This window comes from Astatotilapia calliptera, chromosome 4, assembly GCF_964374335.1.
Source record: "Astatotilapia calliptera chromosome 4, fAstCal68.1, whole genome shotgun sequence".
Lineage (NCBI taxonomy): Eukaryota > Metazoa > Chordata > Actinopteri > Cichliformes > Cichlidae > Astatotilapia > Astatotilapia calliptera.
The window spans coordinates 2,160,740-2,185,780 of record NC_137425.1 but is presented as its reverse complement, the minus strand read 5'-3'; the positions used below and the strand labels follow the sequence as shown (position 1 = coordinate 2,185,780).

Below are 25,041 nucleotides of genomic sequence, written 5' to 3'. Positions count from 1 at the left end.
ATTTCAAATCAGCAGTGAATGAAGAACAGCCAGAGGAGATGGCGTCATCACCACAGCTGATCGATGACACACAGCCGGAAGGACAGGCCTGATGATCGGGACCACGTGACACCGATTATATCTCAGTCACATTTACGCTTCAAGGCAGTTTTTACAATTTCAATAAATACCATTTTAATTCATATATTTCCTATTTTACATAAACGATTTAATCTCTTAAGCGTGTGCTGTAGAAATAAAACTTTAAGTTCTTCACAATGAGCAACTTCTTCAAAGTCCCATCAAAACACCAAAGGAGGGAATATTTGTGTTTTTGTTATAGCTCATTCTTCCAGTCCAGTCTTTTCGTCACCCACCTGCAGTTTGTCACAAATGTTGCACCAACCATTCAGACGTCGGCTGAAAACAGAACATCCCAAACACAGTAAAAGAAAAAAGAAAAGCAAGTCACTTAACAGCACTGCCGCCCTCTTGTGTTCAATACTGGTACTACACCAGCCCCGGGACAGCTGGCTGGACGTGTTTGCGTCTCACAAATTAAATCTTCTGCTGCTTTGAGGGCCGTTTGACAAGCTACAGCTACAGCCTGCAGTGGAGGAAAGCCTCAAGAAATAAAACCAAGAAAATCTTAATTCATTAAACCAACTGTTGCTGTGACAGCAGGTAAAACTCACCTGTCTGAAAATAACCTTTTCTTCAGCACATCAGCGGGACGGTACCTGCGCACCGAGCTCAGGTGTAACTCATTAGTCCTGATGGCTGCTCCTCCAGCATGTCATCATGAGGAATACCAGCTGATTGGAGCTGGGCACGTGGACTGCTGTTTGTTTGTTTTTTATATAAACAGCGACAGAAATATTGAAAACGTGAAAACACGTTTCAGTTTGAGAAAAAAAAAAAAAGACTTCAGATGAAGCACAAACCAACCGTCCTGAGCCTGGTTCTCAGAGTGGTAACAGGCGACTTTACCTGACTATATAAATCATATTCATACATCCAGGGAGGCCCCGGAGATTCAAACCAACAATCTCATGGTTCACCTGATACAGACATGAAACCAACCTCTGAGCCTATGAAAGAACAAAACCTCAAGTATTGTTTAAACAGAAAGTAAAGAGACTACATGAAACATTAGAAACCAGAGTGAAGTGTGATCACTGTTTAGTTTCCTGATGAGCGAGAAAGTGACTGAAAAAGAACACCAAGGTTTTTATTCGATCGTAAACATCTTCTGTTCCTAATTAAAGGAATATTTCATCCTTGCAGCAAATATTTCGTTTCCTCAGTGATGTTTAACGTATGTAGGAATCAGATCAGGAGACGAAGCTTTATTTTAGAGATTTATTTAAAAAAATACAGACAGGAGAGACTAAAAATTATGTACAGTAGTGACACGAGCGCCCGGCGGGTGATCACACGTCGGCGGCTCCGTTCCTCACTTCTTGGACAGCTTGGCCTGTTTGTTTTTTGGAGGCGCCCACTTTAAACACATCGTGTCCACTGAGAGCGAGACACAATCACACCTGACGTTAGCAAATCAGCTGCGGGGTAAAAACCCGACACGAGAATCCTCGAGATCTGAGAGCCTGACGCCATGTTTGTAATAAGATGAGAAGATTTTTGGAACATCTGTGCAGGTACCTGTGATTGGTGGTTTCTTATACTGGGCGCTCTTCAGGTGCTCCTCCACCAGTTTGGGCGTCACACAGATGACGTGCTGACCTTTCCAGTACTTCACCATGTTGAGCGACTGCAGCGTGCTGATGATGTCACTCTGTGTGATGCTGGTCATCTGGCTGGGAGACGCAGACGGACACGAAGGTTAAAATCAGAGAGTTTGTTTTTTAATTCCAGGTTTTGTTTTTAAAAGTTCTGATCAGAAACTCGTCGAGTACCAAGTTTCACATCAACACGTAAACTTATAAAAGTTTGTCTGCTGTAAAATTGAAAACAGCAGAGCTTTCACACTGAGTGCATCTCTGAGCTGCCAAACAATCGTTTTGGTTCTTAACCTTCACAGCGTCTACAAAACAAGTGGAAAAGCAAAGCCGAATCGTCCAGCTTTGCACGTGTCTGCGTGTCTACCTGAGGTCTTTGATAGACAGCGTTCCTCTGAAGTCCCTCAGGATCTCCAGCAGGACCCAGGACCAGTAACTTCGGTAGCTAAGCTTCCCCAGATCAGAGAGCGGCTTCTCCGGAGACCCCACTGTGTTCTCCAGCTTAGATAGCTCATAGCCTGCAGCAGAAACGGGCGATATCAGAGCTGCTGCCAGCGAGCGTCTCTCCTTCAGTCACTCGCTCTGTTGGTGTCATGACTACACCCCTGCCATCCATCCATCTGCTGCACTATTCCCATCTGCACTGTATTTTACTCAACATCTGTTGTGTTTTGTGTGCTTTTGCAGGGTTTTTCTATTTGCTCGTGTTTTCTTAAGTTGGAGTGTGTTTGATCTCTTGGGGCCTCAATCCACAAAGCATATCTCTACAGGAGACAAAAATCTGATAATTTAACTCAAATCTGATATTTTATAGAACTTCAGATATGCCAAACAAACACAGCTTGGAAAGTTACCAGGCTGGAGGACACCTGGATCAGCTTGTGATACCATTGTGAGATTGAAACAGTGACTCCTAATTTATCTTTTCTCAGTCTGATGTACATTCATTCATTCATCCATCCATGTGAAAGCTGAACCAATCACATCAGCTCTTTGGTGGAGGTCAGGAGTTGCAGATTTACTGACTTCCTTTCGGTTTTATTATAAATGTGAAACAACTTATTTGTGTCATCTCGAGTCCATCTGAAACTCCCAACTTAACATTTGAAATCCTGTTTCGCCTGAAAATTTTTTCTGCAAACATCTTTAAAAAGCTCTGATTACAAACTCCAGGCTCTGGTATTCCAGGACGCTCCCTCATCACTCATTCACTGTCACTTACTGAAAGCTATCAGGAACTTCCCGTAGCCTCTGCGCTGGTAAGGCGGCAGCGTGAGAATACAGGCCACGTTATTCCCGTCTGGAGACTCTTTCTCCTGAAAAATAAAACCACAGAAGTCGTGACGATCAGTCTGAAATGAATACGAGGAAACGACCTTTGAGCCGCGCGCTGAGGACTTACTTTGGAGAAGTAGCCGACGATGTGCGCTCCCTGTTTGTTGACCTCAGTGAGGATGTAGAAGATGAAGGGCTCCACATCAAAATAAAGCGTCTTGTGGTCGAGAAATAATTTGGCTAGTAGACACAGATTCTGACAGTAGATCTGCAGACAGAGAGCGAATGTCAGCAGCAGGAACACAAACCCACGTTAGCAGCTCGGTGTTCAGCCGGGCTCACCTTGTGGTCTCTCCCGTCCACCTCGTACACAGATATGTTGCTCCTCCTGTAAATCTCTTTGCCTGGAGGCTGCCTCCACTGACAGTGTGACTGAGGAGGAAAAGGTCAAAGGTCAAAGGTCAAATAAACACTGCAGTTTGATTTAAGAGTGAAACTAAAAATTTCCGGTTAATACTTGTACAGCTGCTGTTATTGTGTATATATTTATTTATATTTAGATTTCTTCATACATTCTTATATAGTTCTATATTGTGTATTTTGTTGTACAGTTATTTTATTTTCAACTTTAATTTATATATTTTATCTTATTCTTCCCAGTTAAATTTACCCTTCATTCTAATTTGTGTTGTACAGTTATTTCATTTTTAACCTTAATTTAGATTTTATTCCTTCCTAGTTAAATTTACCCTTTTTAATTTTTCATATTTATTTCCTATCTTATTCATAGCCTTTCCTTTTTTGTTTTCTTTAGGTCACGAGCAGTTGTCCAAGCATTTCACTACATATCGTACTGTGTATGACTGTTTGAATTTGAGGACAAACATGCATACGAATGAAATTACATATTCATTTGTTTTACGCCTGAACTGCAGCTTTCACGAGAGACTTTCACACTGGTGGGTTCGATAAACAGCAAAGTCTGACACTTTTATTTAATAAGGACAGTTTATGTAGAACAGCATTAAAATATTAGATCTAAACATGCTGAACTGCAGCAAACACAAGCTGTGGATGTATGAATGAGGCAGGTAACAAAGACGGAAACATCAGAGTGTCGTATTTCTTCCATTGAAGGATTCTGACGTATTCCTTCTTAACATGTCTTTTGTTGTTGTGCATGTTGAGCTCTAAACCTCAAAGATTCCAGTAAAACACGAAGCTCTGAGCAAAAGAACAGATTTGAGGCTTAGCGATTAACCTCAGGGTTAACTGTTTCAATCCAAGATATTAAAGCTGAGGTGGAAAAGTGTGGATTTAAAGCAGCGCTTTTAAACGCGACCTCTGTCTCAGTGCAGCAGCAGGTGACGGTGAGTGTGAGTGGTAGTGATTTAGTGGTTTCATGGTGGTGAGTTTTGTGTGCTCAGCGGCTCTACGGCGTTACTGACAGCTGCCGTGCAGGTGAAGTGACGGGACGCTGCTGTCACGAAAAACATGGATTACACCCGGACAGATCCACAAGTAATTAACATCTAATGTACCCGAACACAAAGATACGTGCTGGGATACGGAGAAGCACCCAGCTTTGGTTTGTTAACAGCAGATCGCTAAAGTCAAAGATGCATCACTTCAAAGCTTTTTTGGTTTTTGTGGAGAAGCACCATCACACCCCTCTCGCTTTGCTGAGCGGGGATGACTTTACTTATTTTGTGGCACCAGGTAGGGCTGTGCGATACGACCAGAATCTCATATCCCGATATCAGACATCTATCGTCCGATAACGATATAAATCACAAAAATGTAACATTTTCTGTAAAGTCTGTGAATCTCGGGCAGCTCGACTTGCGGGAAGTTTTAACCGATGCATGAAACGATACATTTTTAGACATAAGTTGTAACGGCGCCGTTTTCTTTGTATTTATTACACGGCGTGCTGCAGGGAGAAGCCTGTTCTAACATTTGAGTCTAAGGTCTATTTTTTAGTCTACTTTTTTGCTTCTCATCTGTAAATGATCTGCTCTTTCACGTGATTCAGTTTATTTTGAAAAGTCTGAACAGGATCTTGAGCTTTATTGTGAAAGGTTTATGTGGAACATAAACAAGCGGACACGCGATGCTGTCACCTTCATTGTTGCTAACGACAACACATAAAAACAGGCGCTTGTCCGTCCGTAGTGTGGTTATATTAAACATTAAGAGGAAGAGAGAACTTTAAGAAACTAATACAGCCACTACAGTGACATCAAAACCATGAACAAATATTGCCGTAAACAGTTTATTTTGCGACACCACGAAACAAACGATAGCGTAAAATGAAACGACAGACGTTTTTATATCGTCATCCGATATATATGGTTATATCAAACAGCCCTACACCAGGCTGCAGCACACAGCACACATTTATCAGATTTGTGAATGACTGACATTTTTTCTGAGTAAAACGAAGGCTGACAGAATCATGACAGCACAACGTTTTAATAAGAATCTCATCAGGCTGGATAACAATCCTTTAACAGTCTTCTGTCTCACACATAAAGCCATCATTCACTGACTCAAACAAAAAAGCAGGTATGACTCTATGAGACACAAACGTCCTGAACTGAGGTGACTGACCAGGTGATGTCTGAACGTCTTCTCGTACTTCATGTATTTGAGGCAGTACTCGCAGATCCACAGCTTGGGTTGCTTCCCATAATCCTCAGGAAATGGTGAGAAGTACCAGGCATCGATCTCAAAGTTTCCTATCTGGATCTTATCCACATACTTCACTTTGGTGATCTGAAAGTGAGGGAAACAGTTAGCTTATTGACCAAATACTGGAAATAGTGAAAAAACGTGGAAGAAAAGTGGTTGTGACTACACACCGCCTCGTGCTCCTTCTCCAGTGCAGCTGTCGTTGGGTCCATCTCTGCGTATGTCTGCAAAGAAAAGCTTCATTAGAAAACTGTAAGTTATGCAACGCTCCTGGTGTTATTACACACACTCTATACCTTCTGCACATGGTTGATCTCATCGTGCTTGCGCTTCTGGTTGCGGGTGATCTTCCTCTCAGGCTGGTCACCCAGATCTCCAACGCCACCGATCTCTGTGCTCTTCCTAACCGCGTCCTTCACTGTCTTGGTAAGTGCCAGGCGAGACTTACCCACCCATTCGTCCAGCCGCCTGTTGACTGCACGAATCCCAGAGAAAATTAGATGTAGATACAGCAGCTGGATATGAACGTTTAGCATGAATTAAACAGAAGAAACATGCAGTATAAATCAGAATTTAAAAATATGAAAGTATTTTTGTACTTACACCCCACATAGTGGACATAAAACTCTTCTCTGCCCTCCTGTTCGTTCAGTCTGGACTGAATAACCTCTGCTGTGTCTGTGAAAGGAGCAACAACCATCAGCTGGTGCGACTCACGGCAGTACAAGCAACTTCCTGCCGAACTCCCTTCAGATTTCTGGGACTTAAATGCGGGCTTGCCTTAATTCACCATAAACTTTGTATAGATTTGGCTGTTAAAATCTCACCTTATGTGTATCGAGACGTCATTTAATTCGGCAAACATAACTAAACACCTTAGTGTGTTTATTACGTTTCAGTGCTAACTTTTAGATGTGGGCCGTTTGTTGTTTAAAGTGTCACTGTTTAAAGATCCATAGAGAATTTTCTAGAAAGCCCTAAAAATCTTCAGTTAGTAAGCGATCGCTGAATTAAGTTTTTGGACCAAAGCCGTTTGGGACTTTATGCGAGTCATTTAGATTTTTAACTGTTTGATGGCAGTTTTTCACCAAAACAAAAGCACTGAGTCCATATCCAAAATAATAAGACAGCTAGCATGCCAACGAAATTGAGAAGGGAAAAGCAGAACATGGTCTTTACTCACGCCATGTCTTATCGGCTCTTTGACATAAATACGTCTCTCCGATTGCCACCGACACCTCCTGCTCCCTGCCACCGAGCACCCCTCCTCTATCCGGAATGTGCTGACTACTCGAACTCCCGGCCTCCCTGGAGCGGCCGAGGGCCTCCGCTTCATCCTCCTCCCCGCCACTGCCGTTGGAGGAACACGCAGCCGGGATGCTGCCGTCCAGCTCACCCCGCTCGCCTTCCATATGACTCGAATCCATGTCCACGTCCATCGTGGGCTCCGAGTCCTTGTTATTAGCGTAGCTCTTGTGAAATTCGCTCCCGCCAGTCATAACCTCCGAGGTTTAAAAACAGCCACACACCTCTGCGTAGTTTAAAGAGGGGCTTAACAGGACAAAGTGCCAAGATGGCGCAGGTTACGATCCGCCTCTTTCACGGTAAAGTAACTGCATCTCCCATGATCCTTAGCGCTGTGACGTTGGCGATTTCGCCTCACTGCTTAACGGTAGGTGTATATATATATATATATATATATATATATATATATATATATAATTAATTATAATTTTCTAATGAATATTCACTTGTTGAGACTTGATTTAAGCAAAAGCTCAGGAATACACTAAAAAAGATGGTTCATAACTCCCCCAGGTCAAAGTCTGTCAGTACAATGGAAGAGTAGCTTATTACTATTATTGGGTTTTCTTTGGGGTTTTTTTTACACTTCACATCAGTTTTTGATTTGAGGTAAATAAATACTTTAAATGTAATAAATGAAATGGTACCTAGTGATCGTGTTGTGCATGCAGTTTTAAATTATAGTACCATATGTTTATCAAACTGACATTAACAGTGAAGTTTATGTTGATAAGTCCTGCTCAGTGACTGCAGATCTGTTCACAGATCTTTTTATTCTTACGTTTGTTCCCTGTTTGCTGAGCAGAGTAAAAAAAGCTGAGTGAAAATCATCCCCTCAACTGCCAGGCCATGGAGACAAACACATCACAGCAAGATGTCAAGCTGGAGTTCACCTAAAGTGTAACAGTCGTGTGCCAGAGTTTCAGAAAGAGTTTGAGTTTTCCAGTATTGCTGCACTGTTGGTAGTTTAAGGTGGATCAAAGTTTTGCTGCATATTTTAAAGGCAAAGTCAAACTATCTTCTTATGCTTCTTAAAACTCTTCGTTTGCCCACTGTTACCCTCTGGATTTGACACGTGCTTGTCTACCTGCCACTACGCTTTTTAAGCCAGTCATTCTACATTTGTTTGCTTTGATGCAGATGACACACTGCTGTATGTGTCAGTCTAATGCGACAATCTGAGAAAGATGTTCGATCGAGAGGTGTTTCCTATCAGGTCTGAAAGTCTGAAATCATATCTCAATCCAGGAACCCATCAGCTCTCACTGAGGCTTTTCAGAACTTTAGGTCTGACAACAGACATCCAGTTAATGGTTATCAAAGGCAGACTTCCTGTTTGGTGCAGCAGGCATACTAACACAGACACTCAGCCTCTCTACCGTCAGTTTTCTCTCCGGTACCTGGTTGCAGCACTTTAATGCAATATCAGTATATCACAGAGGGTCCACATACAAGTTATTTACTGTACTAAGAGAAAAACACCAAAGCTGCCATCCAGAGAAATTTGGATTTGTACTTCTTTTAATTTATATAGTGCCACAACATAAAGCAACAACCATCTGGACCCGATAGCGTGCGTGAAAGTGCGTACCAAAGCGCAGGGTGATGGCGATGGACAGGAGGATGGGACACTACAGTGAACGTCTTTTCTGCTGCAGGACTTTGATCTATGCACACTGACAATGGAGGCACATGTAAGTTTGTTCATTGGCCCTCCTGTCGCCCTTTGTCATAGCACCTCCTCTCTTCCCCTCTCCACCACCTTCTGCTGGAAGCCCCTGCCGTGACCACGACGGGGACCGCCTCCTCTGCCGCACAGGTTATTGGCTCCTCCTCTGCTCCTGGAGCCACGATCGTCCCAGTGGTGCCGTGCAGGTCCAGCAGCCCCGGAGTGTGGGGCAGGTCTGTAGTGGCCTCTTCTCCGTCCACGATGGCCTCGACTGCCTGCAGAGTCTGCAGCATCTTTTGGGAACTCTGTTTCCAAACCCGACTGACATGTGGGCACCTGCGCCTCTTGTTCCATTGCCTTGACACCCCCGTCCGTCTTTGAGGGACATAGTTCTGGGTTTCCTTGCACCTGTTGGCCACGATTACCCTGAGCTTTAGCTGGCTTCTCAGTACAGTCTGAAGACAGAGAGAGTTTGTCCAGGTCCTCTGCGATGGGGGCGACTCTCTCGTGATGGGGTCTGGACCTTCCTCCTCTTCTCTGCCCCCTCACCTGGTGCTGATGCCTCTGTCCCAGAACACCTTTACAGTGGGAAAGCCCGAGAACAGACTGGTCTGCTTTGTCACCAGTTTCAGCAGGAACGTTAGAGGCTGAGGAGATTGGAGGGCCTGGAGGCTCATCGGCATCCAGATTTCCATTTTCAGCAGCAGGTGGAGCCTATGAATGTCAAAAAAAAATTATACATTGAATACATTCAAAACATTGTTTAACACATTAAAGTCAACGTGTTCTGCTTATTTCCGGTTACCAAGTGGTGTTTGTTCCTCTTTCTCTAAAGCAACTCTTCTGATTGGCTGCTCCTTTCTCTCTCTCTGCCTGACATGACCATATAAAGTAAATCCCCTCTGGATGACATCACACAGAGCCAAGAGTAGAAAAAAAACTGTGTGAAACTGAGTGTTTTGTTCACAAGGATTACTCTGATCTTCTCTGAACTCAGGCATGTGCGGTCAGGGTCACAACGCATCCTTCGCCATTACCCCCGTTTACACTCGTAAACGTCCCCGCAAACCACTGCAGACAGGGACCGAGTGCCTCACACACATTCTTACCTCGTTGATGTGGATGAGAAAGCGGTTGGACTCCACTTCGGGGTCAATGATCCCTCCTCTAGACCTCTGACTTTCCAAGAGCTTCTGGAGTTCACGCCACTTCTGCTGGAAGTCTGAACCGATCGCTGCCTCGTCGAGCTGACAGGAGAAACACGAAGCCCGGTAACGTTTACTGGCGACATCAGACAAACATCCGTTAACAGGTGAATTAAGAACGAGCTTTACCTCGGGCAGCTGAGGTGCGGGAGACGACAGAAGCTGAGTAACATCGTACGTCAGCGGCTCTCTGCACACCGGGCACACCACGGTGAGCTCCTGTCAGAAGAATCAAAGGCAGAGTCAGAAAGTCTCAAAGTGATTAATCATCCGTGCAGCTGCTGACGTCTGACCTGGTGGTCCGCTCTGTCTCTGGTCTTGTCCTCCTCCAGCTCCTTCTCCCTCTGCTGGAGCTCCCTCTCAGAGTGGCTCACGTAGCGGCCGAGGCAGTGTGAGTGGAAGTAGTGGTAGCAGCTCGTCTTGGTGAACGTCTCTCCCTCCTGACAACCAAAGCATGAATGACTTTACTCATGACTCGTTCCACTAGACTCTACTCCATCTCTGTCGTTTTCCAGTACGACTGAGTACCACCTAATGTGCTTGGGGTTGTTATAGCAACATGGCCAAAAGTCCCGTGACTTCATTTGTATTTGACACAAACAACAACAATGGAGGGCGTTGGGGCGGTGATAAGCATCTGGACTGCGTGTGGAACCTTTTCTCTCACTGCTGGGTTTGATTTTTGTGAAAGAGTCGCCCTCCTGACTCATCGAGCGATGCTCCTGACTGGCCAATCGGCAGCATGCAACCTGCTGATGTCACATTTTCAGATTTTCTCAGATCGTTCGGAAGTAGGTACACTAGGTACTAAAAAAGTACCTGAGAACAGGTACTAATGGAAAACCCTAAAAATGAGTCGAGTCGAGCTGATCTGAGTAGATACTATGTCAGGCACCACCTACAGAACAAATGGTCACAAAAAATGTTCAGGCGTCTCTTTCTGGGTCAGGATTGAATATCCAACACAACAAATTCAAGACAAAAACAAAAGTCTTTGTCCTAATTGTGTCACTTTCACAGAGGCGAGCACCAGAGATGCTGACCTGTTAAACAAGTTGCTCACGTTTATTCATGCCAGCTAACTAGATGATGATGATGATGATGCTGATGGCTCTCTCTGTGACACCAAGCTGCAAACAAGCGAGGTGGAGAGTAAGCAGATGGTCGCCGTGCTTTAAGCCCCGCCCTGCAGCGCTCTGATGTAGACACGAGGAGAAGCGTGACACCGTGTTGAAGTATAACCGCTCGACCACCATGTTTGACCACGTTCAGCACAAACACCAGGACGCTAGCCTGCACGCTCAGTTATCTGAGTGTTTTGTAATCCTGTTTAATCAGCTGCCATAAAAAAATAAACCCCCACAGCACAGATGTTCCTGGTAAATAATTTACTTGTAATTTTAATGGCCCAGTTCCACCCACCCACCCACGCACCACAGGCAGCAGGTACCCATTTCCTGTGAGTGGGTCCTCCACCCTTTTCCCTGAGAATCATAGTGTCAGACATGGAGGTGCTGATTCTCTCTGACAGGTGGAGGTTCTTGTTTGATGAAGCCACAGAACCACGTCATCTGCACAAAGCACAGACGCTATGCTGAGGCCACCAAAGCGTTTGTCCATAAACGTCACAGAACAGGTGACACAGGGCAGCGCTGCTGGATCCAACACCCGCCGAGAACAAGCCCGACAGAGTCCAAACCAAACTCTCGCTGCAGCCGTACGGAGACGGCAATCAGAGGAACAAGAGCAGGCATGGAGACACGAGCAACACGGTCAGAGCTGAAATGACCTCTAAACGCAAGCTGAGGTAAGACTTAGACAACAAAGAGCTGTGACTAAGACCACAAGTGTACAAACAGCCCCGTGGGAAGCATTCAACACAGGAATGTGGCCACATTCAAAGAGGGAACTCCAAACTCTGATGGAGGGAAGCGACTCACCTTAAAGCCGTAGAGACAAATGACACAGTTCCCATGAGGAATATTGCTTTCAGTCAGGATTTCTTTAGCTTTCTGCAGGAGAAAGATCAGAGCAAGACTTTAAAATAAACCCAGCGAAATGACACATTTTATCCTAATGAGAAACAAACAGCACGTATAACAACCTCAATGAGCTGATACAACATGGGCGAACCCAGACAGGACTGAGCCTCGAGCTGAAGACACTTTTGGACACTAAGAGAGAAGAATCAGAGGGTTTTACACTCAGTGCTGAGAGTTTGTGAGCAGAAGGGACTGACGCTGGGAGATGAGTCACTTCCTCACCTGCTGAGTTTGTCATCAGAAAGCCCGCGGGGGTTCCGGATGGAGATCCCCGGAGACGATGAGGGATACTAAACACAGAAGAAGAAAACACTCATTTCAGTTCAGTGAAAACTGCAGAAAGATGTCAGCTGTTCAATCAGTGCAGAGTGTGATGTGACCATGAACCGTGACCGTGAGATTTGTTAACACCAAAAATGTAAAAATGAGCTTTTTTATCCCTCACAGCACATGACTGTTAATAAACCGTCCACTAACGGTCTTCTGTGCGTTTCTGTCTCGGAGTTAACAAACGTTTCTGCGAGCTGAGCCGGTGAAAGGCGAACCTGCTGATCGAGGCTCAAAGTCAGCGTGAGCCGGACGAACTGTGAGACGGAGTCCTCGGCTGTGGACGGGTACAGGTCCAGGCTCACCTCCCAGCCCCTGAAACAAAAACAAAACTGCATCACCGATCACAGAACCTCCCACCAAACTCTGTCGAGCTGACATCACTTCCTCCAAACACAGTCAGAAGCATTAAAAGAGAGACACTCTCAGAGTCCTGAAGTCAAACTTTTTAAATTTAAAGATGATTTTTTCCCCAACTTTTATGGAAAAAAAACTTTTTAAACTAATTTGAGGCAAAATCTGAATTTGTTTTAAAGTGCGTTTTACTCAGACTTGTGATTCTCTTGGAGCTTTGGTACGTAGCAGTCTGTGTCAAATATGATCATCAATGCCACAACTCCAGATGTGGTAAACCGCTGGCCACATCTGGAACTCCTTCGTGTCTCCTCTGATCATCGAAAGTAAAATGAATGAAGGCTAATGATTCAAAAGGAATTCTCTAATTCTGCAATTAGAGAATATTCACAAATGGAAAACATTCAAAACATCATCCACTCTTCCAGGAGTGGAGGAAACTAAGCCATAGCAACATGGCAAAGCTGCGTGGGAAGAAACAAGACTTCAGGAGCAACGTCGTCTGGACTGACTAGAACAAAGTGCACCACAAACACCTCAGGCCAGCTGTCAGCACGTGGTGGGTGAAGATGATGATGATGATGATTTGAACACCTTGCAGTTACTGAGTGGACCATAAACTCTTCTGTACATCAAAGTGTTCTAGAGTGTGAGACCATCTGACCCACAGCTAAAGCTTGGACCAAACTCGGTTTTGGATTATCCCAGAGCAGCAAATCTCCAAACAAGGAGCTGCAGTGATCCAGAGTCCACACCTCAGGCTGAGCTGGGACCTTCAGAGAGCCAAGAGCACTAACTTCCTCCAAATGATGACATTTAACACCTGTACAAGTCTCACCTGTCCAACACCAACCAGCACTAAAGCTAACCCAGCTGCTGTTAGCTCACCTGTCCTCTCTCGTGTCCACCTGCAGCTCGTCCAGGTAGATGGACTGCAGCACCTCGATCTCAGACTGGACGCTGCGGACAAGAAAACAGCGCAGTTAGTGTGTGCGGCTGAATCTCTGCGACATTTCATAACCGGCTAAAATTAGCGTTAGCATTTTAGCTCGACACAGCAGCAGACCTGCGGTCAGATTTTACTGCGCGGCGGCACCGAGCGGGTTAGCACACACGCGGACACGACATTAGAGAAGCTTAGTAGTCACACTTCACACACTCATCCAACAAACTCACTCGCACTCGGCCGCCGTCATCATGATGCTGTGCGAGCCGGCAACAACTAGCTGTGGCTAACCGGAGGTTGCGTATACACAGACCTTTCAGAATAAAAGCATGGCAAAACAGACCGTGCTAAATACAATAAAACGTACAAGATATTTGTTGACAGATTCTCAGACATTTATCACAGAAAACACCATACAATGAAAAACTACACTGAGGCTGTGAAACCTTTGGATCGTAGTGAAAAAAGCAACAAACTTCATGTGATATCGAACAAAGAGTAAACCACAGTGAGAGAGTCGGTGTGTTCAAAATATGTTTATGAAATAAAATATTTTTATTTAAAACGGATTCAAAACTCACTCATAAAATTACATTTAAAATTTTTGTTTTACCTTTTAAAACAAATTCAGAAAAACTGAAAATGTACATATATAAACGCAAATAATCCGTATTTATTTTAATCCACAGACTGTAAGTATTGCTCTCTAGTGGTCACAGAACGCAACTGCAATTAATTTAATCTTATTAGTTTTGTTAATCCTAAAATTCTTGAAGGACTTGTGACTTCAAATGTTGAGAAATTCAAGTAACTTTTGAAAATACTAAAATATTGCAGTAATGTCTACTTAATGGGAAAAAATGTATGACTAAATGATTAAATTATTTTTTAGTAATATCATTACGAAATCTATGATCAGCTGTACTTAATGTAAACTGATGTATGCAGTTCCCCAAATGACCAGCAGAGGGCAGACAACTCTCAAGATTTAATGTATAATGTCAAAACATGTCTTGATGCATCTCAATCATCCAGGAAAGTAAATCTCCAAAAGTTGATTCTGTTCATCTGGACGTAGCGTTTTGTGGCAGAAACGTTTCGTCACTCATCCAGGTGACTTCTTCAGTCTCCGCTGACTGCAGGTTTCCCCAATCTTATAAACAGCACATTTGCATTGGAGAATGTCAAAACATATCATTACCATATGTTTATGAAGGAATTCAAGATGATGATAGGCGATTTAAGGGAAAGGTGGGTTCTAAACCATCTGCGCCCCCTGGTGAGGTCTTCATTGGATCCGCTGCAGTTTGCTTACCAGCCTGGCATCGGGGTGAAGGACGCCATCATCTACCTCCTGCACCGAGCTCTGGCTCACCTGAAGAAGCCTGGAAGCTCTGTGAGGATCATGTTCTTTGATTTCTCCAGTGCTTTCAACACCATCCAGCCACGACTTCTGAGGGAGAAGCTGGAGCTATCAGGAGTGGACCACCACATGTCCCAGTGGATACTGGACTACCTCACAGGACGCCCACAGTATGTGAGGACACAGGGCTGTGTCTCTGATACGCTGGTCTGCAGTCCGGGGGCCCCATGGGGAACAGTGCTGGCACCGTTCCTCTTCACCGCAGACTTCTCCATCAACTCCCCACGCTGCCACCCACAGAAGTTCTCTGACGACTCTGCCATAGACTCTGAGTACAGACAGTGGACTCTGGACTTTGTGGACTCGTGCCACAAAGTCTAGAGTCCAGATCAGCAGGTGACTCGTGCCACCTGCTGATCAACGCCGGGAAAACCAAGGAGTTGGTGGACACACCACACTGACACTGGTGAACATCCAGGGAGTGGACATTGAGATAGTGGACTCGTATATGGTAAATGGCCTGTATTTGTATAGCGCTTTACTAGTCCCTAAGGACTTTACACATTCAGTCACACACCCATTCACACACTGGTGATGGCAGCTACATTGTAGCCACAGCCACCCTGGGGCGCACTGACAGAGGCGAGGCTGCCGGACACTGGCGCCACCAGGCAATGGGTGAAGTGTCTTGCCCAAGGATACAATGACCAAGACTGTCCAAGCCGGGGCTCGAACCGGCAACCTTCCGATTACAAGGCAAACTCCCAGCTCTTGAGCGATGATCGCCCCGCATGTATAGGTGTATAGGCACCTGGGTATTCACCTGAATAATAAGCTAGACTGGAGCCACAACACTGATGCTCTGTACAGGAAGGGTCAGAGCAGACGCTACCTGCTGAGGCGGCTGAGGTCATTTGGAGTACAGGGAGCGCTTTTAAAGACCTTCTATGACTCTGTGGTGGCATCCGCCAGCTCTGTTCTGGGATGCACCCTGGACCCAGTGCAGGTGGTGGGAGACAGAAGGACTCTGGCCAAAATAACATCTCTGATGGACAGAGTCTCCCACCCCATGCATGTAGATGTTGCTGCAGAGCTACTTCAGTGACAGACTGCTGCATCCTCGATGCATGAAGGAGCGTTTCTGCAGGTCCTTCCTCCCTGCAGCTGTCAGACTATACAATCAGAACTGCTCCCAGCAAACACAGATGTTTACATCAGCGCTGTAACTGCAGTATTTTATCAACTGATTCACTCTACAACCTGGGTTTGCCTCTTACCTGTATTTTATTTTATTTAATAATGGTACAATACTCTGTTTTTGGTAACCATTGTCCTCAATGTAAATATGTAAAACTTGTGTATGTTTCTGTTCTGTGTCTTGTGTACTGTTTCTTTGTATATGTGTCTTTTTTGCTGCTGTTACACCCAAATTTCCCCTTGTGGGACAATTAAAGGATTATTCTATGTCTTCTTCTTCTTATGTCAGCGTGTGATGAGATGAGATGAGATGAGATGAGATGAGACTTTATTGATCCCACTGTGTGGAAATTTTTGCATTACGTCAGCTCAGGGACAGAAAGCAGAAGGATAATACAAAAAATACAAATAAAATACAAACAAATATAAAATAAGTAAGATATTAAACTATATACAACGGTAGCATAGACAGTATGTGACTGTGGATATAGCTGTAGAAATATGCAAGACATAAACTATAAACTACATAGTTATAACATAATTTTTCCATGTAAGTAATAGTTATCTATAAGAATAGACGTGTACACGCACACTCACATGCAATATGAGTGTGCATCTAAATGTACAGCATCTAAATATACATATACATACACATATTCCTGCAAACGTCCACACACATAGAATGTGCATTATGCATGAAGTGACCGTGGATGTCCACAATGTCCAGTGACTTATGACACTGTGAGGAAAAATGTTAAAGTATTCACATTTTTTTCTTTCTCCATAAAAAAAAGTTGATTTTGTTTTTCTCTAAATTCTTTGATCATTTCTGGATATGAACAACCGAGTACAGAGCCATTTTAAAACGTTATAGCGGCAATTTTGTTCCTCATGACAAGTTCGCCATTGTTATGACAAACACCAGCCCACAGAGACACTTCCTGTGAACTTCAAAATAAAATCTGCGAGGATTTACAATGCGCACTGTCTGACAGTAGAGGGCAGCATATGACTCCTTGGCGTCAAAATCACGAAAAGAAGAAGAAGATCGTGATCACGAAGAAGAAGTAAACCCGCGATACTGAAGAACATTTAGTTCAGAGTAATAACAGAAACTGGGGCTGATTTCAAGCAATATTATTCTTAGACATGAGTAATACCCACCGGAAACATGGAGCGTGTTTGTAGATGTTCTGGAGCGACGTTATAACCGCATAGAACCTCCACAGTTTAAATGTGGGACACCGAGAAGCTGCTTCGCGGTTTGTGAGGAAAAGTGTGAGAAAATGGAGGAAAGTGCGATGGAACCGGACTCAGTGGAGATGTCTGGATCCGGACCGAGTCCCGGGGTCGCTGAATCCTGGGAAACCGTCACTGCGGCGCTGGTGAGTGGCTTCCCACTCTGGACACCTGCAGCTATGTGACTGTAGCATAACGAGCAACCGAACTCCATTAAAAAATCTCTCGATTTAACGTTTTGTTGGTCGTAGATGTGGTTTGTTAGCAATTTGAGAGGTTTTCAGATGTCACATTAATCAGGAGAAGTTTTCGGTTAAATTCGGCTTGTATGTATCGATGTCTTCTTAATGGTCCTAATCTGTGTTGTTTCCTCTGTCTGCTTCCTACTGAGTTCAGTATTGGTTATCAATCCTCATAAATGTAAAGTAAACTGTGACGTGACGTCCATAAACAGCCAAACTTACAAGTTACAAAACAGAGGTGAAACAAGTGTGTGAAAAAACGAACTTTCACAGTTAGAGAAAGACCACAAAGCTACACAAATTCAACTGTAAGAAATGTAAAATGAACACAGGTTAATAAAGCAAGTGCAAAGACTCAAAAGGAGCGCACGGAGACTCGGAGCAAGATGCAGATCAGGTCAAAAAGAAGCAAAACAACCACAAGGGTTAGTGGAATTGAACCAAAAACACAAGCTGAGACACAAACTCGTCTCCTCCAGTCTCGTGGTTTTGCTCCTCTGTACGAGGGTCATCGGTCAGTCTAAGAAATCCAAACTGAAACTGGCTGTGAAGAAACCCTGTCAGCCAGCACCAGCACGTGTGCATCCTGTGTTTGTGTAACGCTGTGTTTTGGTTGCGTTCAGGTGTCTCCGGGTAGCTCGGTGTCAGAGCAGAGCCTCTCAGACTCGCTGGCCCTGCTGAACGATCAGGGTCTGGGCCGGCTGCTGGGCAGCTGGCTGCTGGAGACGCTGCAGATGCGTCTGTCTGCCTGCGTGGTTCCCGAGTTCTGGTCTGCCCTGAAGCAGCCGGAGAACGAGATGGAGGAGAAGGACAGGGTCTGGGTTCTGCTTACGGCCTTCAGGACTCTGCTGGACAGGCTCGAACCTTTTCTGGGTGAGTGGACCATCAGAGAGTTGATGGGTTTTCTCTGTGCGCAGCATTCAAACTTCTCCTCCTCCTTACAGCTGGTTTGGAGAAGCTGGGGGCGTGGCAGGATGAGGGCCGTGGAGGTCTGTGTGGCCCAGGATCCAAAGCCCTCATGGAGCGAGCCTTCACCACCATCAGGGCCCTCCTCCTCTTCTCCCCGGCTCCCGTCCTCCAGGAGCGAGTGCTGGAGTTTTACAGCCGGACCTTCTCTGTCTACATGAACCGGGAGGGCAGCGGTGAGGACGCCACCGAGGCTCCCGGTGGCGGGGCCTGCCGGGGCTGCTGGGTCCCCGTGCAGCAGTGCTGGTGTCAGCAGGCCCTGGAACACCTGCAGGAGCTCAGCCACATCCTGTGAGTCAGGCTTTTAATTTGAAATAATTGACGTAACGAGGCAGGAAGTTGGCATTATTTCCTTGAATTTTCAGAGTAAAAAAAAAAAATAAAGTTGTGACTAAAATAAAATAATAATAATATAATATATAGCAAATATAAATCTTCGATCATTTCTAACAGTTGTATTTATGATGCTGAAGCGTGGCTCAGATCAGCTGTTTGTTCTCATGCAGTCTGAAACGCTGACGTCTGATTGGTTGTTTCCAGGTCGAAGCTGCAGCTGCTGGAGTGGGTGAGCTCCGAGGCCGTCACCACCATCCTCCACAAGCTCATCGAGATGCGGATGGAGCAGCTGTGCCGGGGCGAGTACGAGCGCTCCTTCCTGCTGGAGTTCCAGGAGGTGAAACATGTGCAGCATCTGTCCACGCTGAAACTCACTGCGGCCTGCTCCTCATTTACTGTGTGTGTGTGTGTGTGTGTGTGTGTGTGAGGGAGCAGTGGTTGGAGCTGGTGCTGGGCTGGCTGGCTAAAGTGTTTGCCAGTGAGGCGGACGGAGATGCCGCTTCACTCCCAGCGGCCCCCGGCGGTCTCGGCGTCCAGGTGGTCCCGGGCGGCGGCTCGGTGCTGAAGCAGTGGAGGTGCCACATGCATCAGTTCTTCTGCAGGATCTATGTCAACATGAGGATCGAGGAGCTCTTCAGCATCATCAGAGGTGGGAGTCTGCAGCAGGTTTACAGATCCACGCCAGGCTGAACTCTGACCTCTGAGCTGTGATTGGACGCTGACGCCTGCTGATTCTTTAAGTCTTTTCTTTGCCGCGGAGCTCTCGTTTCCTCTACGGCAGTGTTTCCTGTCATCGCCTAGAGCTCAGCTCGAGTCAGGACGACGGAGCGTTTCAGCTAGCCACCGCTATAGAACAGGGTGGTCAAACATAAGGCCTGTGGGACAGAATCGCCCCAGGAAAGAATCCACTCTGGCCCACTGAAAGGATTCGAAAACAATAAAGAAGGGCATGAAGTTTGTAGAAAGAGCTCCCCGACAAAGTAATAAAGTAGTAGATAAACATTTAAAACACAGAAAAACGTCATTTAATCAGTTTCTGTTTGTAACAGAGCCACAGTCAAAAAACAACAATAATAATTCTCTCTCTCTGTAAACCAGATTTCAAACTCTTCTTGGCTCTTGTGCTTCCTTTCAGATTTCCCAGAATCCAAAGCTGCTATTGAGGATCTGAAGTTCTGCCTGGAGAGAACCAATCAGAGACAGCAGCTCCTCACCTCGCTCAAATCCGCCTTCGAAAGCCGCCTACTGCACCCGGGTCGGTTTCTGTTGGGGTTTATTTTTGTGACCTGATGAGTCGCGGTGGCAGATTTTTTTAAGTTAAACGCGATTCAATGTTTAAAGTCAGGATTAGAGAAGAAAACAACAATGAGATGAAGGTGGAGGAGGAAAAGAGCCCAGAGGAGGTTCAGTGAGGTGGTGAAGGAGGAGGTGGAGGCGGACCATAGAGCTGATGCAGCTGTTTAAAAACAGCATTTGTTGATTTGCTTATTTTGAAGCTGTTTTTCAGCTCGTCGTGCACACGTGTGATTTCTCAGGTCATCCTCATCATCGTGTAGGGAAGCTGGTCTCTATGGTAACGTCTGTGAAACTGACTGATCTGTCTGCAGGCGTTCACACGTCAGACATCCTCACTGTTTACATCTCGGCCATCAAAGCGCTCCGAGAGCTCGACCCGTCCATGGTCATCCTGCAGGTCGTCTCCCAGCCGATCCGCAAGTACCTCAGGTGAGTCCACGCAGGCGCCGGCGGGATTCGCTTTCAGTCCTGCTCTGATCTTTTGGCTCTGATCGTGCACTTTTTTGTGAGTAAAGTTCTACATGAGTTTAACATTTGACGTCCTAGCAGAGGATCAAACGTCCGTGTTGTGTTTCAGGACCCGGGAGGACACGGTGAGGCAGATCGTAGCCGGTCTGACCGGAGATGCAGAGGGCTGCACCGACCTCGCCTCCGAGCTGTCCCGAGGAGACCCGGTGACTCTGGAGATGCAGGACAGCGACGAAGAAGGCAACGACCCCGAGGACTGGACTCCAGACCCGACCGACGCCATGCCCGGTCAGTGAACGCACCGCGCTGAGCGCAGAGAAGGAGACCGCAGCTGAAGAGAAAGATCTTACTCGTGTGTTTGTTCTCAGATAAAATGGGCTCGAAGCGCCGCTCGTCCGACATCATCAGCCTGCTGGTCAGCATCTACGGCAGTAAGGAGATCTTCATAGACGAGTACAGAGGCGTGCTCGCCGACAGGCTGCTGCAGCAGCTCAACTACAACACGGCCAGGTACGACCGCACCAGCGCCCAGCTTAAAGCTGAGAGAAAGTGTTGGTACTTTGAACATGTCGGGTCACTGATAGCAAAGTAAACGCTCACGCCCGTCCTGTTTTCTGCGTCTTCAGGGAGATTCGTAACGTGGAGCTGCTGAAGCTGCGGTTCGGCGAGTCTCACATGCATTACTGCGAGGTCATGTTGAAGGTAAACATCTGGAATATGGATCGTTAACCAGATATTTTAGGACATTCCCTGAAAGGATGAATTTCTGAGAACGTTGTGATTACCCGATGGATGCAGGACATGGCGGATTCTCGCAGGATCAATAGCAACATCCGCGAGGAGGAGTCAAAGCTGAGCGAGGAGGAGCAGCCGCCGCTGCCCCTGTCGGCCATCATCCTCTCATCTGAGTTCTGGCCCGCGCTGAAGGAGGAGAAGCTGGAGCTCCCTCCTGTCGTCTGCCAGGCCATGGAGGCCTACACCCACCGCTACGAGAAGCTGAAGGTGGAGTTGACCCACTGTGGCGTCTCTGGTTTGGTTTGCAGTAGAAACCAAATGCACAGCTACGCTTTTACCTGCTGAGTCGAGTCCCGTTTGTGTTTCAGGCCATGAGGACGCTGAGCTGGAAGCCTCACCTGGGCTCGGTCACTCTGGACGTGGAGCTGGAGGACCGGGTCCTCACCAACCTCACGGTCTCACCCATCCAGGCTGCCACCATCATGTACTTCCAAGAGAAAAGTAAGGACTTTCATTTCAGAGCGCTTTCATGCTGTGAAATGTAATTCTGCGATGACCCCTGATGTTTTCCTGACATGGCGATGTCATGGTTGTAAACTATCGGCTCTGACATCGCTCGTTACGCTGCGTGGAGTCGAGGGAGATGCAGTTTGATCGTCGTGTACCTGCTCGTCCTCTCAGGTTCTTGGACGTTGGAGGAGCTGAGTGCGAAGCTGGGCGCCCCGAAGGAGCTGGTGCACAGGAAGCTGGCTCTGTGGCAGCAGCAGGGCGTGCTGAGGGAGGAGGCGGGCGGCCACTTCTACGTGGTGGAGAAGGGTTCGTCGAAAGAGAAGCTGGACAGAGGCGTGATGCTGATCGACAGCGACGAGGAGAGGGACTCCAACACCGCCACACAGTCCGAGCAGAGGGAGGAGAAGCTGCAGGTACGCACTTCATTCATCCTGCTGTCTCAGGGTTATTTACTTAGTTACTTTAAGTATTTGAAACCTGGCACCTGATGATGTGCCGCTTCTTTTCAGTCGTGTTATAAAAATCACTTAATAATGAATGACAGTGGGTGTTTTAGGATCACATGCTCCATAAATCACGAGCTTATTGTTGTGAACGACTTGGTGCACCCGCATGATCCCAGGAGGGTAACTCACCCCTGGTTGGGTCTCCTAAGGAGGTCTTTCATGGGAGAGCGCCTGAGAGCCGGGATCTTAGCCATTGAGGCACAGCTGTGGACAGCCCACCTCTTGTGGGAGGGGCCGTAGGGGTTCAGTGCTTTGTGAATCGCGTGGTGTATGTCTTCAGCTGTCTGGAACGTCACCGCTCTGCTGGGGAAGCAGCTCAAACGAGCGCTTCAGCCTGAAAAGTATCAGCTAGTTCTAGTTAGGTCTTAAACTCTCACAGTAAGCACACTGGGCCTCTGTCTCTGCAGCTGTTCTGGGTCTACGTCCAGGCCATGCTCACCAACCTGGACACCATGACACTGGAACGCATACACACCATGCTGCGGATGTTCGTCGCTACGGGACCCGTCGTCACGGAGATGGACGTGAACGAGCTGGAGGCGTTCCTGCAGAGGAAGGTCAGGGACCATCAGCTCATAATGTCCGGCAACGTCTACAGGCTGCCCAAATCCAACTGATGACTGTGCTGCGTTCAAGTGCGTCGGAATATGTGGAAGATTCCAGCGTTTGTTTTGCTCTGAGGGATTTTTACTAAAAGGGCTCATGGAGTAAATATGGAACAATTCTAACTTAAATTTCCTGGATTTTTCCATATGATGTGAAAGCAGCATGGATTTAAATAAAAAAAGGAAAAGCAGTGTTTGTTTTTTCAAAATAAAAGCACTTCCACTCCTTTAAGCATCAGTACGGACAGATTTGATGCTGCACCTGGAGATAACTGTAAAGGTGTTTGGTGAACGCCGATGTGTAAAACTGGTTAATAAACAGAATCATTTCAAAACCACTTTCATCTGTGCCTTTTTCTAACAGCTGCAGTTCTTCCCAAAGTATAGAGCAAACATTTCAGCCTCTCCTGGTTCTCTCTGTGAGATGAAAACCACGGGCGGAAGGGCCTGCAGCTGCAACAGTGGGAACACACTCTTTGACAACAAAGAAACACCAACAGCTGCAGTTCCTCTAATGTCCAGCAGAGACTCCAGGAGCGAGTCAGTCCCCATGTTAAAGCTTTACAGCAGTAATAAAAGTGTCTGACACAAACTGATCTCTGTAGAGAATTTCCCCTTCGTAATCGATTGTCCCAAAAATCAGAACAGAATTGGGGAAAAGGGCTTTTAAACACGCTGCCCCGGCTTCCTGGAACAATCTGCAGAAGGAACTGAAATGATCTGACTTGGTTACCTTGGGAGAGTTTAAGTCTGTCTCAAAGGAACGAGAGAACAGCTCTTTGACTCAGTGTGATTGTTTTTAAATGTACTCTTAATTTGATCTGTTATTGTATATTTTCCACATGGTATGGGGATATTGTATTGGTTATAAATGTTATAGTGCTGTGTGTATTTGATGATGCCAGGTCTCTGTTGGAAATGATTTTTTTTACCTGGGTAAATAAAGGACTAATAAAAAATAACACCTGTACAGGGGACGATGTTTTTATAACTCACCTGTTTAAAGTTTGCATTGTTAGGGGCGTGGCACAGGTGACTGTCTGCTCCGCCTCACCTGAGCTGGACCTCTGAGCCGTGTTTGTACTGTTGGAGCCTTTTGGGGCATTTTAAAGACCTTCTATGACTCTGTGGTGGCATCCGCCAGCTCTGTTCTGGGATGCACCCTGGACCCAGTGCAGGTGGTGGGAGACAGAAGGACTCTGGCCAAAATAACATCTCTGATGGACAGAGTCTCCCACCCCATGCATGTAGATGTTGCTGCAGAGCTACTTCAGTGACAGACTGCTGCATCCTCGATGCATGAAGGAGCGTTTCTGCAGGTCCTTCCTCCCTGCAGCTGTCAGACTATACAATCAGAACTGCTCCCAGCAAACACAGATGTTTACATCAGCGCTGTAACTGCAGTATTTTATCAACTGACTCACTCTACAACCTGGGTTTGCCTCTTACCTGTATTTTATTTTATTTAATAATGGTACAATACTCTGTTTTTGGTAACCATTGTCCTCAATGTAAATATGTAAAACTTGTGTATGTTTCTGTTCTGTGTCTTGTGTACTGTTTCTTTGTATATGTGTCTTTTTTGCTGCTGTTACACCCAAATTTCCCCTTGTGGGACAATTAAAGGATTATTCTATGTCTTCTTCTTCTTATGTCAGCGTGTTATGAGATGAGATGAGATGAGATGAGATGAGACTTTATTGATCCCACTGTGTGGAAATTTTTGCATTACGTCAGCTCAGGGACAGAAAGCAGAAGGATAATACAAAAAATACAAATAAAATACAAACAAATATAAAATAAGTAAGATATTAAACTATATACAACGGTAGCATAGACAGTATGTGACTGTGGCTATAGCTGTAGAAATATGCAAGACATAAACTATAAACTACATAGTTATAACATAATTTTTCCATGTAAGTAATAGTTATCTATAAGAATAGACGTGTACACGCACACTCACATGCAATATGAGTGTGCATCTAAATGTACAGCATCTAAATATACATATACATACACATATTCCTGCAAACGTCCACA

The 25,041-nt window shown here is 45.8% G+C and overlaps 3 protein-coding genes across 5 annotated transcripts; 1 reads left to right on the top strand and 2 right to left on the bottom strand.

The window, feature by feature from the left end:
• Nucleotides 1–1,327: 1,327 nt before the first annotated feature.
• kat8 (K(lysine) acetyltransferase 8) lies at nucleotides 1,328–7,293 on the bottom strand. Of its 2 annotated transcripts, XM_026163959.2 has the most exons (11): nucleotides 6,871–7,293; nucleotides 6,291–6,365; nucleotides 5,984–6,162; nucleotides 5,858–5,911; nucleotides 5,607–5,771; nucleotides 3,336–3,425; nucleotides 3,121–3,261; nucleotides 2,941–3,034; nucleotides 2,086–2,236; nucleotides 1,642–1,796; nucleotides 1,328–1,500 (listed from the first exon to the last, which is right to left on the bottom strand). In XM_026163959.2, exons 1-11 carry the CDS (start codon nucleotides 7,184–7,186, stop codon nucleotides 1,436–1,438), a joined length of 1,485 nt encoding a protein of 494 aa, XP_026019744.1. In that variant the 5' UTR covers nucleotides 7,187–7,293; the 3' UTR covers nucleotides 1,328–1,435. The 2 variants fall into 2 exon arrangements, with proteins under 2 accessions (XP_026019744.1, XP_080156206.1); XM_080300080.1 differs by having other exon boundaries at nucleotides 1,328–1,796.
• A 1,202-nt stretch (nucleotides 7,294–8,495) lies between these two features.
• Nucleotides 8,496–24,026, bottom strand: rnf25 (ring finger protein 25). Of its 2 annotated transcripts, none has more exons than XM_080300077.1 (10): nucleotides 23,995–24,026; nucleotides 13,478–13,549; nucleotides 12,454–12,550; nucleotides 12,131–12,198; nucleotides 11,971–12,040; nucleotides 11,807–11,878; nucleotides 10,160–10,306; nucleotides 9,996–10,085; nucleotides 9,771–9,908; nucleotides 8,496–9,375 (listed from the first exon to the last, which is right to left on the bottom strand). In XM_080300077.1, exons 1-10 carry the CDS (start codon nucleotides 24,009–24,011, stop codon nucleotides 8,722–8,724), a joined length of 1,425 nt encoding a protein of 474 aa, XP_080156203.1. In that variant the 5' UTR covers nucleotides 24,012–24,026; the 3' UTR covers nucleotides 8,496–8,721. The 2 variants fall into 2 exon arrangements, with proteins under 2 accessions (XP_080156203.1, XP_026019745.1); XM_026163960.2 differs by lacking the exon at nucleotides 23,995–24,026 and adding an exon at nucleotides 13,766–13,851.
• On the top strand, nucleotides 17,176–23,333 carry LOC145428222 (anaphase-promoting complex subunit 2-like). The gene is made up of 14 exons (XM_080300076.1): nucleotides 17,176–17,480; nucleotides 18,200–18,449; nucleotides 18,521–18,833; nucleotides 19,083–19,215; nucleotides 19,314–19,527; nucleotides 20,014–20,133; nucleotides 20,486–20,603; nucleotides 20,752–20,930; nucleotides 21,011–21,152; nucleotides 21,269–21,344; nucleotides 21,441–21,644; nucleotides 21,746–21,878; nucleotides 22,059–22,300; nucleotides 22,801–23,333. The coding sequence occupies exons 1-14, from the start codon at nucleotides 17,382–17,384 to the stop codon at nucleotides 23,008–23,010; spliced, it is 2,433 nt and encodes an 810-aa protein (XP_080156202.1). The 5' UTR covers nucleotides 17,176–17,381; the 3' UTR covers nucleotides 23,011–23,333.
• Nucleotides 24,027–25,041: the final 1,015 nt, after the last annotated feature.